The 16,210-nt window shown below is 45.0% G+C and overlaps 1 protein-coding gene across 1 annotated transcript in view; it reads left to right on the top strand.

Annotated features, from left to right (window-relative positions):
• Window positions 1-13,599, top strand: part of LOC105945411 (zinc finger protein 615-like) — a 31,314-nt gene extending 17,715 nt beyond the window's left edge. The window contains exons 3-5 of the mRNA XM_031903960.1: window positions 2,768-2,872; window positions 6,409-6,510; window positions 8,577-13,599. Of these exons, the coding sequence (XP_031759820.1) occupies window positions 2,768-2,872; window positions 6,409-6,510; window positions 8,577-9,832 (1,463 nt within the window). The 3' untranslated portion in view covers window positions 9,833-13,599. The remainder of the gene's footprint in view (window positions 1-2,767; window positions 2,873-6,408; window positions 6,511-8,576) is intronic.
• Window positions 13,600-16,210: the final 2,611 nt, after the last annotated feature.

The raw sequence follows: 16,210 nt of genomic DNA, 5'->3' as shown, positions 1-16,210 counted from the left end.
TACAAACCCATATTCTTGCAATTGGTCATGTTAGAGTAATCTTGTGGGTCTTATTGTGAAAGGCAAGAAATGACCTGGGTCCTGGCAGGGGCGCAGGTTGGAGCCGCTCACACGTGGCACAGTGACTTCCCCTTTGCCTGCTCAGGTCGGGCCGTTCTCTAGGGCAATGGGGATGTGATGCAAGGCTGCTAAGGGGAAGTTGGGCAAAGTTGCATTCTAGCATGTCGGCCAGCTTGCTGTTCAGGGCTCTATTTCCATTTGTAAATGTTTTATACATACGTGAGTTTGCGTTTCTCCAAAATGAAATATCACTGGTTGCTATATTGAGTGATCCTGGTAACCAAAAAGAGCTGATATTAGCATAGATGTATTGTTTACCTCTGCTCCCTTGCGAAAGGGACTATGATAAAAAGTTGCAATCCTACAGAGTAACCGTCATTTAGTTCATGTTTTAGGAATTGCTGGCACAGTTGTGCAAAATATTGATATAATGGGACACTACATGTGCCAGAAAGATGTGAAATATTTAGCAAAGCAGAGACATTTTGGACAAATTAACTTCTATATATTCTGTAAAACAAAAGTTATTTTGTGAGTATAGATGTGTAATAAACTGTAATCTCCTGTCTGCTTTTAACTTTACTTTGATTTATGGCTGGGATTCTAGCTATCTGTATAACAGAGCATTCTGTCACAGTGGCACAGATCCTATCTGATCCCCCCCATTGTAAGCAGCAGTCCTGCCCTGCTTTATGGCTGAGATTCTAGCTATCTGTATAACAGAGCATTCTGTCACAGTGGCACAGATCCTATCTGATCCCCCCACCCCCCCCCATTGTAAGCAGCAGTCCTGCCCTGCTTTATGGCTGAGATTCTAGCTATCTGTATAACAGAGCATTCTGTCACAGTGGCACAGATCCTATCCCCCCATTGTAAGCAGCAGTCCTGCCCTGCTTTATGGCTGAGATTCTAGCTATCTGTATAACAGAGCATTCTGTCACAGTGGCACAGATCATATCTGATCCCCCCCCCCATTGTAAGCAGCAGTCCTGCCCTGCTTTATGGCTGAGATTCTAGCTATCTGTATAACAGAGCATTCTGTCACAGTGGCACAGATCCTATCTGATCCCCCCCCATTGTAAGCAGCAGTCCTGCCCTGCTTTATGGCTGAGATTATGTTTCTCAACTCTGGTATCTCGTCTGCTATATAATAAAATTCCCCCTACCCTTTATTTTGTGTTCAGTGGTATATAAGCTGGTTGTGTGTAGGAAGAGCTGCTTCTCTGTTGGGCTGATCTCTTCAGCAGGAATTCATAGGCTGTTCTAAAAGTCCCTGAACAAAACTTTTTTTTGGCATTTTAAAAGGCAAAATACATGACTGAATGAGGTGTAGGATTATATGGTGTATAATCCTAAAGAGGCAGTGGTGGCTGCAAAAAAACATAGATTTTCAAAAGTTGTAGAGGTGCTGTACATTGCTGGAGGCACAGTAGCGCTATGTCAGCAAAGATAACCCCCTGTCACCTCTTTAATCAGCTTTTTTTGGCTGACCTACTCCTTTGTGTTGTGTTCCTCTGTAGGAATGTATGGGGCATGTGAGTAGGGATCAGAGCCAACAGTGTGTAAAAAAAAAATATATATATATATTTATGCCTGTGAATATGAATTTACACATCAAAATATTCTTCAATAGTATATTGTAACCCACGCTAAAAGGATACATTGTTTGAAAAACAATATTGTGCCAATGAATTGTAGAAAGAAGGAATGTGCTTTAAAAAGTAGTGTTTTGGGCTGATTTATTGGAAACTTCTTCAAAAGCCCCACTGACTCCACCCTCCTTTCCCAGGCTGTGCAGGGTGGGTGGCGGCACTGTAGGATAGGAACCAATCAGCAGCTAGGCTGACCTGATAGGGAACTGAAGCCTGTCTGTGTTTGTATGACTGCAGGGCTGTGATTGGCTCTCCCCCTCCTACTGTGCTTCTGACAGGGACCATTAGGACACGCCCACCCCTCATGTGAAACCCAGACAGGGACCTGAGAGGATCTATAGGGAGCCCCAATAAAGGGGCCATTGTTACAGATAGGGTTAATGTTTAGCCCAAAGGGAAACCAGCACCGGATATTATTCATAATTGCCTACAGGGTTAGGGGTTTTTTAACCTTTTGTCTAAGATACAAATTAGCTGACACATTGATGTGCTACTGCTACTTTAAGCCAGAGAGCACTTACTGTACCCTGTGGGTAGGTCCCATGGAAGGGCTCATACTGTTTGTATTTTTGTTCATGCAGTGAATGAGGATTGAAGAACCTCCTATCTGCGCACAGCCAGAGGTGTCCCGCCCATTCCCAACATGGAGTCATGCTTGTCCTGTGAGTAGATATTTATCTGGGTGGGAAGTGGAGCCTTGTGACTCCTCCCCCATTGGATAAACTCCTCCCTGTACAAGATGTGTTTATTGTGCTACTATAAGAGGGGTTTGAGCAGTGTTGCAGACAAAGATTGAGAATAGGTTCCAGTGCATGCTTGTAGTGTAGCCCTGCCTGACGCTCCACTCACTACTCACATTTTAAGGGCCAGTAATGTTGCTTTAGTTGTAAGTTTCTATCTGTTTGTGCTGAATAATATATTCATTTCAGCCCTGTTTTACATGTAAAAGGGTCTAACCCCCAGGAATATGTTCCCTCATACAGCTTATATAGCATTTATGGCCCATGGAGTCAGTACTTCAGCTTTTCACAACCAGTTTTGTGCCTTTCTGACAGATGCCCCAGTGACTGATCCAGAGAAATTGCCCATAAGGGTAAAGGAAGAAAAAACAGACTCTAAAGATCCCCTGAACCCAATGGAGAGGCCAGGAGTTGATTCGGGTAAGTAGCCAGATAATGTGTCCAACTACAAGGTATTCCCAGCCAATACATGTAACTACAATTCACTTTTACATGAATTTCCATTATTCATTCAAAAAACATGTTTTTAGGCTTACATACACTGTAATCTGGATGGTGTTTGTCCATTCCTGCCACAGGGGCTGGGGCACAGATCTGCTTGCTCAGCCAGTTAGCTTCAAGGAGACATATATAGCATAAGGGAACCACCCCTAATCTTGTAGGCAATAATGAATATTCACTCTGAGCTAATTGCCATCATTAGCACATCCCTATAGATCCTCTCAGGTCCCTGTCTGGGTTTCATATGAGGGGTGGGCGTGTCCTAACGGTCCCTGCCAGAAGCACAGTAGGAGGTGGAGAGCCAATCACAGCCCTGCACTCACACAAGCACAGACAGGCTTCAGTTCCCTATTGGGTCAGCCTAGCTGCTGATTGGTTCCTATCCCACAATGCTGCCAGCCCCCCTGCACAGCCTGGGAATGGAGGCAGCAGGAAGTGGAACAGATGGTGGGGGGGGGGGGCTAGTGGGGTTTGGGGGGAATTTCTCAATAAATCCGTCTGAAACACTACTTTGAGCACAATCCTTATATTTAGAGGAGTGTAATGCACTGTCACATTTTTTTTTTTCCCCACACAATATATCTACTTTAAAGAGTGGGTTACTGCTATTCAGTCAGATATGTGGTGGTTTAATTAGCCCAGGGATCCCCAACCTTTTTTACCTGTGAGCCACATTTAAATGTAAAAAGACTTGGGGAGCAACACACGCATGAAACACTGGGGGTGCCAAATAAAGACCGTTATTGGCTATTTGGTAGCCCATATATGGACTGGTAGCCTACAGAAGGCTCTGTTTGGCGTTACATTTGGATTTTATGCAGCTAAAACTTGCCTCCAAACCAGAAATTTAAAAATAATCACCTGCTTTGAGGCCAGTGGCAGCAACATCCAAGGGGTTGGGGAGCAACATGGTGCCCCGAGGCACTGGTAGGGGACCCCTGGATAAAACAGCCTGACTGTAAATAACAAGTACCTTACCGATTGAACAGCTGCCTTTATTTGTTCTTGCATGGTTGTGTGATTTGGTTAGTTTGCCCGCCTGCCCCCCATGTGTAATAAAAGACCGATTTATTAAAACTAGAATACAAACTCGACTTGGTATTTTTGTTTGGATAAAACACGATTATTCTTGCATTTATTAAATGCCACGATAATGTTAGGGCCAAATGAAATTATCGAGTTTATTGTCCAAAAATCTTTTTTTTTTTTGCTGAAAAATTTGAGACTTAAATGGCTGTTCATTTCCATGAATCTTCTTTATTGTTCCCAAACCGAACGTGTTCCCGCAGCCATTTTAGGAGCGTTGACGGGGAAACAGTGTGTTTGTTTCACCTGAAAATGTGTGAAATGATAGGATTATCTTTCTCTTGAAAATGTGTGAAATAGAAAACAATGACTTCCTGAAGATGTGCCAAGGACAGGCTGTCAATGACTATTCTCTTTCTCTACTAAGTCTCCATAGGACTCCTTGGACATTTAGAATAGTAGAGAACTCAAAACTTTTCTCAGGAAACCTTAGTAAATGGGGCCCCTACGTTTGCCCAGGAGCAGTAACCCATAGCAACCAATAAGATGTTTGCTTTTAAACAGGTGACCAGTAAATGCCTCCTGCTGATTGGTTGCTATTGGGTACTGCACCAGGGCAAATTTAGTGTATGAAAGAGGGACACTATGGGTACATTCAGATTGATTCAGAACCAATTAACACTAGTTAGGCCTCTGAGTCAGTTAGTGGATAGCAAAGATGGTGGTGTGTTTCCCACATGGAGCAGTCATTGGACCAGCATTTCATGCTTTTAGGCTAATGGCATCCATGGCTTTTTGTGCCAGTGGGGAAAGTGGCACATGTGCCACTGGCATTTAGGGGGCACAGGTTGTTTCTTAAGTAAGGGATGGTGTTGGGGGTGTAAAACATTTCATTGTTAAGTTCTGTCTGTAAAAACAACCTCCACCCCCTGCTCTAATGCAAGCAACCTGAAGTGCAAGCTTTGTGGTTAGGCAGTTTCAAAGGTGTGAACAGCTTTCTGTTCCCTCTCCGCTGCTTGGGGAAGCAACTTTAGATTGCAAGCACCACTGGGACAGGGGGTAATGAGAAGCATAGTGTCTGTATGGCACTGGGTAAAGGTGCAGTACCAGCAAACCAATCAGAATGCAGATCTCTGCTCATTGCCCAAATAATAAATTTGTTTGTACCACAACCTGCGCCCGCTCTGGGCCTTGTATGTATAGAGTTTCCAGTGCGTCTTCTGCTTTTCAGTTCCTACTGTCGCTGCTGAGCCATCACTTTGCAGGGGAAGGCTCTGCTCTGACAGTGAGGAGCATGAAACAACTTCCTTTGTGGTAACGGTTTTGCCTACAGTGAATGTTATTTGCCTGATGGAAAAGATCACGTGCGCCCTGTTTGCACACTTCCTGCCTCTGCCACAGATGTGTCTTGCATTCACCTGAGCTCGGCAGCCATTGCCTCTGGGTGGGGAAAAAATATTGTACTTTTCTTGATCGTAGGAAAGTCTTTAAACTATTCAATGATCCTATAGACCTCCTTACTCATGAGTCACAGTCAAATGTAAAAAGACTTGGAGAGCAACACAAATACCATAAAAGTTAATGGAGGAGCCAAATAAGGGCTGCAATTGGCTATTAGGTGCCTCTATGCACCCTATCAGCTTACTGGGGCTTTATTTGGTAGGAAATCTTGTTTTTATTGAACCTAAACTTGCCCCCAAGTCAGGAATTCAAAAATAACTCCCTGGTTTGGGGGCACTGAGAGCAACATCCAAGGGTTTGGGGAGCAACGTGTTGCCCCCGAGCCACTGATTGGGGATCCCTGCCATAGACTTAGGGTAAGAACCCATGGAGCACGTTACTTGCCTGCAATAGATAGCTGCTATCACGGGCTAGTAACCGCTCTGAAAAGGCTTTCCACCGGCAACAGAAGTCACTGGTGGATAGCCATTCGCATCACTTTGTTTTCCAAAGTTGCCTGCAGGAGAAAATGCGATTTTGGTTTAGCGAAGCAATGCAAAGGGCTTTCCACCAGCCGGTAAAAAGCCTTTACGCAGTGGTTACTTGCCCATGATAGCTGCTATCGCTGGCAAGTAACTCACTCTGTGGGTTCTTACCCTAACCTGGTCCACAATAAATGCCAGGCAGTCTGCAAGTCTGTAAAACATTACAGTAGTATTTTCCATTGCTTTATAAGCCACATACAGAAAGCGCATTCAATACATTTTTGGCATACACAGACCTCTTTTTCAAGCCTATAAGGGTCGTTTATCAACCCCAGCTCACAATCGCTTATTCATGCATTATCAGATATCAGCAGAATTCTATCAACAATTGAAAGCCAATGAAACCAAAATTAATCTATGCAGTAACCGATCGCACCCAAAGAGCATTGCTTTCACTGGTCTATGTCGGACCTTATGAAACCTTCTTTTTTTAATGTTTTTCAGGGGCGCAGACAGAAATATTACAGATGACCATAAAAGAAGAACCTGATGTAAATGAAGATTCAAACCCAATGGAAGCTATGACTGTAAACGTTACAGATGGGGGTGAGTAGCTGGGGATTCCACTTGTATCTATTGGGTTTATGGATCTCACTGCTTGTCTTTTTTAGGGTGAAGACACCAAAAAATTCCCTGCCATATAGTACTGAGAATTGCCTCTGCTAAACACATGTAGAGGCTGCTACAAGTAAATGATCAACCGTCTATTTTAGTAGCCGCTACTAGTAGCTCCATGTGTCTTCACCCTTAAAGGTGACAAATATTAGGGCTAAAGGGAAGCCATAGTCATCCTTTGCATTATTTTGCTTTTACTTTCTTGCTGTTAATTAGTGGATTTACTTTAACCAAGAGATACTGAGCTCTGTGTAAACAACCTTGTAAACCATTTTGGTTGTCGCGATAGGGGGAATATTTTTGCTGTGTGAAACTGCTCAGTAGATGTGCCCCGTAATTCTAGATCATTTTGAGTTTCATGAATGGGTTTTTGCCAGACCTCAAATTTTTTTTTTTCGTTATTGTTCCCCAAAAGATTTAAGTTTTTCAAAAATAATTTCTATAATTTGCGATTTTATTAATGTTTTAGTTTTTTTTTTTTTTTTGTAAAAAAAAAAAAAGACAGGTTTGCTCTGTCGAGCACCATTGAGTGTTATGGAGGCTTAGAATAGTAGAGGAATAGAATAGTCAGTGACAAGAAATTTATCGCATAATAAATAATAACAAAAACTTTGAATATAGAATTGCTCACATACAGAATAAGGTACCCAAATATCTCAAGGTCTGGACCCTATGGGAATTGTTCCCACCAGCTCAAGGATAATCCAATAAACAGTCATATCCAACCAACTTTGTGCACATAGAAAGGCATATGGTTACAACTTTTTGACCTATATTTTCCATTTTTTACCTTTAAGTTAAGTAAGTTAGTTATTAATACCAATTCTCATTGAGAATAATTCTCTCTCACACGCACAATTCGCACATGATATCCTCCACTAACCACTCTCAGGTAACGTTGAAAACCTAACGAGAACATACATATCATTGTTAAGCTATGCTCAATATGGCTTAAATAATTCTGGAAAACCAGGAAAATGCTCACAAGGAAATTATAACAAATGCAATGCATGTGCCTGAATTGTCAGATATTTCTTCCTTTTTATATGCATCATCACAATGTACAAAACCGCGAATACTTTATGCTTTGTTTGTATTGAACTTTAATAAAATACAAGTTACAAAAAAAAGAATAGTCAGTGACAGCCTGTCCTTGGCACATTTTCAAGGACAAGTTAATCCCCTCATTGTTTTCAGTTTCACCCGGCTTCAAGGGGAACTTAATCCACCCATTGTTTTCAGTTTCACCCAGCTTCAAGGGGAACTTAATGCCCCCGTTGTTTTCAGTTTCACTCAGATTCAAGTGAAGCTTAAACACATTGTTTTCCAAAAGCGCCAATGATCCGGAAAAAAAAAAAAACTGCTGGAGCAATTCCTGTATGAGAAAAATAAAGAGGATTCATTTAAACTAGAATTTTTCTCGTTATATCAATACTGTCAACTCTAAAAATTCTGGACCTTTTAGATAAAGGCGGAGGTGGGGAATTTGATCTCCCCGTAATTACATTTTTCATATTGATTGCAAATGTGCTGACCACTTAGTTATTCCTTGTATTACTGTATTGTACATCTCCTGCTGCCAGGATTTGAGTCCTCCTTCCAACAAGATGTTTTCTTCATATTTGTATAAGAGTAAAAAGGTTAAAGGGAAAATATCCCACCTTTGACACTATTTGAACTCACACTAGCTGAGATATCCTGATGGAATGGAAAGGTACCATACAACTGACTATACACACATTATATTGTTCTGTTCTTTTGGGCCAACAGGTTTTGCAGGATTAACTGCTTAATGGCTCTGTCCCTAGCATTTACATTATGATGGGGACTGAAATAATGTGACCTTTTTTGGTCACATGACCCAAAGGCTACCTGTTCCAGTGAATCCAATATTTAGTGCTTGCCAATACGCACCCCTCCAGCTCTGTTTTCCTGTGTTAACGTAAACATGTAAGCACTGCGTGCACTTCTGACCCGTTGTGTTTTTTTTTAATTAGGAGATTGTCAAAATGAAGATGACAGTTGGTGCCCTAAAAAGTCCAAAGCGTCGGCAAGACTCAGAAGCTCACAAGTGTCAGAAGGCAGAAAGGTGATACGAAGTTCTGGTGTGTTCCCACGGCTGATGCTGCACAAGTCAGTGGCTAGGTCTGAGAGGGAGGCTAGGGCAAGGCTCGAGGAGGACTCCGCAAGCACTAACATACTGTGTTTTATCTGCTGTAAATGTGGCAAAGGCTTTCCTATGAACAGTGACCTCCTGACTCACGACTGCACTCATTCTACCAATAATAACAACAATAGTTCTGGCAATAAACGGAAGCGAGGGCGCCCGAAGAAGAACACTACTGAATCCCCTGATAAGCAGAAACGCAGTAAGCCCAGCGAGGAAGCACAGCAGGAGGTCAGTAACCGCGGCATGGCGTACAAGTGTCCGAAATGTGGCGAAGGCTTCTTCCTAAAGTGCGACTTTCTCACGCACAAGAGGAGCCACAGAGGTGAGAAACCGTATAAATGCAAAGAATGCGGGAAAGGTTTCTCGCGCCAAATCAGCCTTTTGTCTCACGAGTCGTTACACACTGGAGAGACGTCTTTCCCATGCACTGAATGCGGGAAAACTTTCCCTCTAATGCGAAACCTTCTGAGCCACCAGAAAGTCCACCGGGGGGAGAGACCCTTTATATGCGCAATATGCGGGAAAGGCTTTACTCTCAAGTCCAGTCTGTCTGTTCATGAGAAGATTCACACGGGGGAGAAGCCATTTGAGTGTAACATATGTGGCAAATGCTTTGCTCTAAGAACAATGCTCCATAAACACCAGAAAAATCACTCTGGGGAGAAGCGTTTTTCATGTGCAGAATGTGGGAAAAGCTTCTCTCACAAAATCACTCTCCTGTCCCACGAGAGGATCCACACAGGGGAGAAACCATTCACTTGCAACCAATGTGGCAAAAGCTTCTCCCAGAATGGCAATCTATACCACCACCAGAAAATCCACACCGGGGAGAAACCCTTCAGCTGCTCCGAATGCGGGAAGAGCTTCTTCCAGAAGAATAAACTTCACAGACATCAGCTGATACACACGGGGGAGAAGCCGTTTAAGTGCGCAGAATGCGGCCGTGGCTTCTCCCAGAACGGCAACCTCCGCACCCATCAAAAAGTGCACACCAAGGAAAAAAGCTTCATGTGCTGCGAATGCGGGGAGAGGTTCTCTGCCAAGTGCAGCCTTGAGAAACATGAGCGAATTCACTCGAGCTAGGCCCCTGGAATATGCCAAGGCAGATACAGGGATTGATAAGCCTCAAAGATAGAACATTAGGTGAAGAACTATTGGACAGATCTTTACCAAGCAGAGTTTGCAGGACATATGTATCAGGCTAGTGTTGTAGATGGATGTCCTGCAAACAGAAGGCTCCTTGGATATGCCCCTACAGTAGCATATTGATGCCAGTCTTTCTCTGGGAGTGTCATGGCTACACCTTGGCATATTTGCTGCCAGCACATTCTCAGATTAAGCACTTGAAGATTGGATGATGAGAAAATGATTTTCAGACCTGGACCTGTTCTGCTAGGAGTACACGAGTGGCCCCGTGACAGCTCTATTGGGTATAACTTGTTTTGGTGGCAAGCATTAAGCAGGGGTGGCTGGCAGATGAGCCGCTGACAATTAGGAAATGATCAGATATATAGGCTGTACAGGCAATGAGCTTTTCCTCAGTAGCAAAGAATTATTACTGGAGTAAATACAGCCTGCCACCATTTACCCGCATCTTAGCTTACACTCATGGGTGCTTTAGGGGGCTTACCCAAGTGCTTTCAGAAAATGACCTGGCCCAGGATTAATAAAACTAGGAATACACAGTATCCAGTCAACATGCACAGCAACGATCACTGATAATACATTTGGCCAGAAGGGCGGAGCCTTGGGTATGCACTGCCGTTTCTTTACCCAGGTTATCGGACATGGACACAATTGGCCTTTCTGCTTAGCCAGTGTGCTGATCTGTGCAGCGGCTAGGGATGCACCAAATCCATAAATAACCACAAATAACCATGTTCAAACAGTAACTTGCATATTCAGATTTCAGGAAAATATGCCAAAACCTTGATTAAGTGCTGATTCAGCGCAGCCGATGAGGCCTGTAAATTCCTGCCAGTGGAATTTGGGAGTAATCCTACCCTAGTGTCCTGGCTGCCTTTACCTTTACTAGATGAGCCATCTCCTTTGGTGGCACAATATCCAGGACAGCCTAAATCATTACCATTATGTCGGCAAGAGAGGAGAGCACACTTTAACATGCTTTGCAGTATGGCTTCCCTAAGCACATGGGGTTGGTAGGTGAGAACGGGCTCCTTGCGGTAAAATACTGGATATTCCCTCCTGCCATGCTATGTGGGATTTGCCTGCTGAATTTGGTATAACATAGGGGCATCATTTGCAAATCTGAATGCAGTGTGCAAAATACAAAAAAAAAGTAGCCTTAGCCATTTTTTGCACTTTGCACGCTGCATTTGTTTGTATCCAAAGAGGCTTCTATGGTCCATTTCACTTAGGAGTCCCTTCCACTGCCCCCTACCCACCCCTGCCTACATGTTAGGGAGAAGCAGGAAGAGCAGCCCACATCAGGGCCTTGTCTTTACGCTAAGGCAGTAGGATCAGGGCTGAGCTGCATGTCCTCATGTGCTCTTTGCACTGAGCATTGGATATTTGCAGCAGGTCTGGGGAACATTAACTTAACCCATGAGCACTAAGGGGGTGTGCTCTTGTGCTCCTTAGTGCTTGTACACTTGCCCCCACCCTCCAGGGTTATAAATCCACCCCTGTTGATTGATCTTCATATACAGAGTTTCCATGTTAGACCATTTGTTGTATGGCACCAACTCAATAGGACTGAGGATCAATAGGGGAAACGGCACGCAAAGTGGTTCTGGATTTTTCTCAACCAGTTAATTCGTAGCTCTGTAATTGGACAAAATGCTCAGAATCCCTCCCCGTTCATTTGAATGGAAATTGTAGGTGCACAGGCATCGGTTATAGATACTCTGATGGCTATATTTATCCGGCTGTGTAAAAAGTGGAGTAAAACATTACCAGTGATGTTGCTCATAGCAGCCAATAGGATCATTTGCTTTGGTTTTCTATAGGGATGCACTGAATTCAGGATTCGGCCTTTCGCATCCTATTTGAAGGGTTAAATGCCACAGTGTGAACACGGAAGTGGAAAATTCATCATTTGCACATGCTAATTAGGATTTGGTTTGGTATTTGGCCGAATGCCTTACAATGGATTCAGGGGTTCGGCCAAACCCAAAAAACTGGGTTCGATGCATCCCTAGGGGCAGACCAGAGTGTATTTTCGCCGACTTTTTCGTACGCCCGCACCATTTTTTCGAACGCTTAAATCGGAAAGGTTTTCCCACTGTTTACAATCGTTCGGTACGAAAATATTGTGACTTTCGGATTGCCAATACGATATTATCGTGACTAATACGATTTTTCCGTAAGCATTTTCGTGCATTATCGTATCTAATCTGAATTTTTCCCATTCGGGATTCAAACTCGTGTTTTAATGACTCTGCCCCCTAGTGTTGAAATCGAATTGCTGATTGGTTGCCCTGGGCAACATCACCGGTAATGCTTCACTCCACTTTTTACACAGCCTGATAAATATACCCCTTATTGTCCTTGTCATGCAGATAAGGAGCAGTCATTCTGTGATTTCTTTCAATTTATTTGGAATCCCTAGGTGCCCACTCCCCTAACAGCTCTTAAGCTGCCCATACGCGGGCAGATCCACTCGCTTGGGGGGTGGGCGATATCAGGTAACATGTAAGCAAATTTGATCGTTTGGCCCTGGGACCAAACGATCGAATTCTAGCGGCGGCCCCCCTAGCGTCGGTTTGGGGACCGCATCAATGAGCCGATACAGTCCCTGATCCGACTGAATTTTCTAACCTGCCCGATCGATATCTGGCCAATTTCAGGCCAGATATTGGTCAGCCAAGCCCCTCATTTTTGCCCCTACACGGGCTGATTAGCTGCCAAATCTGTCCAAGGGACCCATATCGCCAGCTACAATCGGCCCGTGTATGGGGACCTTTACACATTTCAGGGGAATAGTTAGCCATTATTTCCCCCTTACATAGTAAATTTACTATTAAATTATTAAGTTCCTCAGCTGGATATATAGTATGCTTATTTTGTATTCATTCTACAGAATGGGAGTCCCCATAAGTCATAGTTGGCATTCTACTGTGTAAGGTGTACAGTATGGCAGTACCTGCTCCATTAATATACAGAGAAGGAATGTTCTTTCCATTTAGTAAAGGAATACACAGTGTCTGTGTATAGTTCTAGGTTGTGTATATTGTGTGTATGGCACATTCTTTCCCTGTAGTGCGGCCATACTGCTCGCCTTTGCAGAGAGATCGCCGCGGAATCTGAGAGAACGCTGTGTGTTATGTATACTGAAGCGGTGACGGTTAAAAAGAATTTGTAGCTGCCATATAGTCCAGCGGCCCCGAGTAGAGGGGGAACCTTCTGCACCTACAGCTCTCTCGCTCAGAGAGAATAAATAGGAAACAAATAGGATTTATTCCCCTTTAGGCTGGTGTTGGCCAGTGCACTGTTACATTAGGATATAAAGTAGGGGACAGGGTGAAACGCGTTACGTTGCTAGTGCTGGGCTAACGGCAGCCTGTGCGTGGCTGAGTGCCGCCAATGCAACGTGGCGTTATACAGGGGAGCCGCGCAGCTCCCACCTACCAGTGTGCGGCAATATGATATTTATAAGCATATAGATACAAATTTATTTTTGTTTCAAGCAGACTCTTCACATTTCTATATGCTATTTTTTACACTAGAGAACTGTTTATACAGCTGCGATGAGCTGCATCCCTTCGACCGATAGCAACATGTTTTGTGTTCAGAAGTTTGTAGATTTTCCTGACTTCTTTTTGTTTGTTTTTGTTTTGTTTTTCTATTTTCTGGCGCTTATTACAAATAAATGTAAATGTTCAATCTTACTGTGATTGCTTTGTGGGTAGGTATGTGTGTCGGGGTGGTGAGTGTGTGTATGTCCTGCCCTATGGGCAATTATGAATAATATCCGGTGCTGGTTTCCTTTTGGGCTAAACATTAACCCTATCTGTAACAATGGCCCCTTTATTGGAGCTCCCTATAGATCCTCTCAGGTCCCTGTCTGGGTTTCACATGAGGGGTGGGCGTGTCCTAACGGTCCCTGCCAGAAGCACAGTAGGAGGGGGGAGAGCCAATCACAGCCCTGCAGTCTCACAAGCACAGACAGGCTTCAGTTCCCTACCAGGTCAGCCTAGCTGCTGATTGGTTCCTATCCTACAGTGCCGCCCCCCCCTGCACAGCCTGGGAAAGGAGGCAGCAGGAAGTGGAACAGATGGGAGGGGCTAGTGGGGTTTTGGGGGAATTTCTCAATAAATCAGTCCGAAATACAAATTTTTTTTTTAAGCACAATCCTTCCATATGTAGAGGAGTATAATGCACTGGGATGATATGTCTCCTTTAACTCCCATCACTTGCTTGGGAACCTTGAGAGATCAGAGGAGAGCAACTACAGCATCAGGGAAACATTCCTACTGGAGATCAGTCAGGAGGAGGAGGAAGAAGAGAAAAGTGAAAGCCTGTGGCCCGACACTGGGCGGGGCCTGGGCCTGTAGTAAAGGCCAATGAAGGTAAGAATTTTTTAGGAGAATATTTGTTCTCCTAACCATGGGTGACTATCCAGCCCATGGGCCATCCCACGGAGTCGACTGCAGTATCAGAGATTATTGTGCGCAACTAATCTCCCTGAGAAGCCTTTCCACTGGCAAAGGCCAACGCACTGCTTCGTTTTATCATGTGCGACTGATTGCCCCCTGGAACATTAGTCTCCCCTAAATGCTTTAACAGCAGCAATAAAGTGAATTACAGGAGGAAACTGCAGCTTATACCTTCCCACTGACAATTCACTTAAGTGCCGGCGGGAAGGTTAGTAGCCTGTGGTGGCCGACATTTAACCATGGGTGGCTTAAAAAAAAAAATCCTTTGTAGCTGCCAAAGTTTTCACTTAGGGGCTGATTTACTAATCCACGAATGGGAAAAAATCGGATTGGAAACGAACATTTTGCGACTTTTTCGTATTTTTGCGATTTTTTTTTTTGTTGTTGCCGCCGCCGCAATTTTTTTTTGTGAATTGTCGCGACTTTTTCGTATTGAGCTCTAGCAAACGGCGGGCAAACCTTTCTGATTTTTTCGTGACGGCTAGGAAAAAGTCACGACAATTCGCGCAAGTCGTAACGGCTAGGAAAAAGTCGCAACAATTTACGAAAAAATCGCAAAATACCGATCATTACGAAAAAAACGCATTTGGGCGCTTTCGATCTGTTCTTGGATTAGTAAATCAGCCCCTTAGGGTTGAATTACCAAAGGCACATGTTCAGCCATCAAAGGGTTCACACTTCAGGAGAAACGGTTTAAATGTGAAGAATGTGGAGTAGCCTTTGCAGCAGTGACCCTCTCTAACCCACTATAACAGTGATAGGAACAACTGTGTCGGCCCCGGGCCCAAGATGCACACATGTACAGAATGTCACTAAAGATTTAATTCAGGATCTACCTGACACATCTCCAGAGCCTTAAACAAAAATAAAACATTCAGTTATGCAGAATGTGGGAAGGGATTCTGCTCAAAATATGGGCTTGGTAGCCATATTAAACTTCACACTGGAGGCGGACCTTGTACAGAAAGTGAGAAAAGCTTAGTTACTATGAGTAGCTTTTATATCTACCTTAAAGGAGACATATTGGATAATATGCAGCTGTCAGACTGGGGGTTAATCCCGCCGCAGGGGCCAATAGAGAGGGGCGGCTGTGGGACTGGGGGTTAATCCCGCTGCAGGGGCCGATAGAGAGGGGCGGCTGTGGGACTGGGGGTTAATCCCGCTGCAGGGGCCGATAGAGAGGGGCGGCTGTGGGACTGGGGGTTAATCCCGCTGCAGGGGCCGATAGAGAGGGGCGGCTGTGGGACTGGGGGTTAATCCCGCTGCAGGGGCCGATAGAGAGGGGCGGCTGTGGGACTGGGGGTTAATCCCGCTGCAGGGGCCGATAGAGAGGGGCGGCTGTGGGACTGGGGGTTAATCCCGCTGCAGGGGCCGATAGAGAGGGGCGGCTGTGGGACTGGGGGTTAATCCCGCTGCAGGGGCCGATAGAGAGGGGCGGCTGTGGGACTGGGGGTTAATCCCGCTGCAGGGGCCGATAGAGAGGGGCGGCTGTGGGACTGGGGGTTAATCCCGCTGCAGGGGCCGATAGAGAGGGGCGGCTGTGGGACTGGGGGTTAATCCCGCTGCAGGGGCCGATAGAGAGGGGCGGCTGTGGGACTGGGGGTTAATCCCGCTGCAGGGGCCGATAGAGAGGGGCGGCTGTGGGACTGGGGGTTAATCCCGCTGCAGGGGCCGATAGAGAGGGGGGCTGTGGGACTGGGGGTTAATCCCGCTGCAGGGGCCGATAGAGAGGGGCGGCTGTGGGACTGGGGGTTAATCCCGCTGCAGGGGCCGATAGAGAGGGGCGGCTGTGGGACTGGGGGTTAATCCCGCTGCAGGGGCCGATAGAGAGGGGCGGCTGTGG

Source organism: Xenopus tropicalis, chromosome 6 (assembly GCF_000004195.4).
Source record: "Xenopus tropicalis strain Nigerian chromosome 6, UCB_Xtro_10.0, whole genome shotgun sequence".
Classification (NCBI taxonomy): Eukaryota; Metazoa; Chordata; class Amphibia; order Anura; family Pipidae; genus Xenopus; species Xenopus tropicalis.
This window is presented reverse-complemented; position numbering and strand designations above follow the sequence as displayed.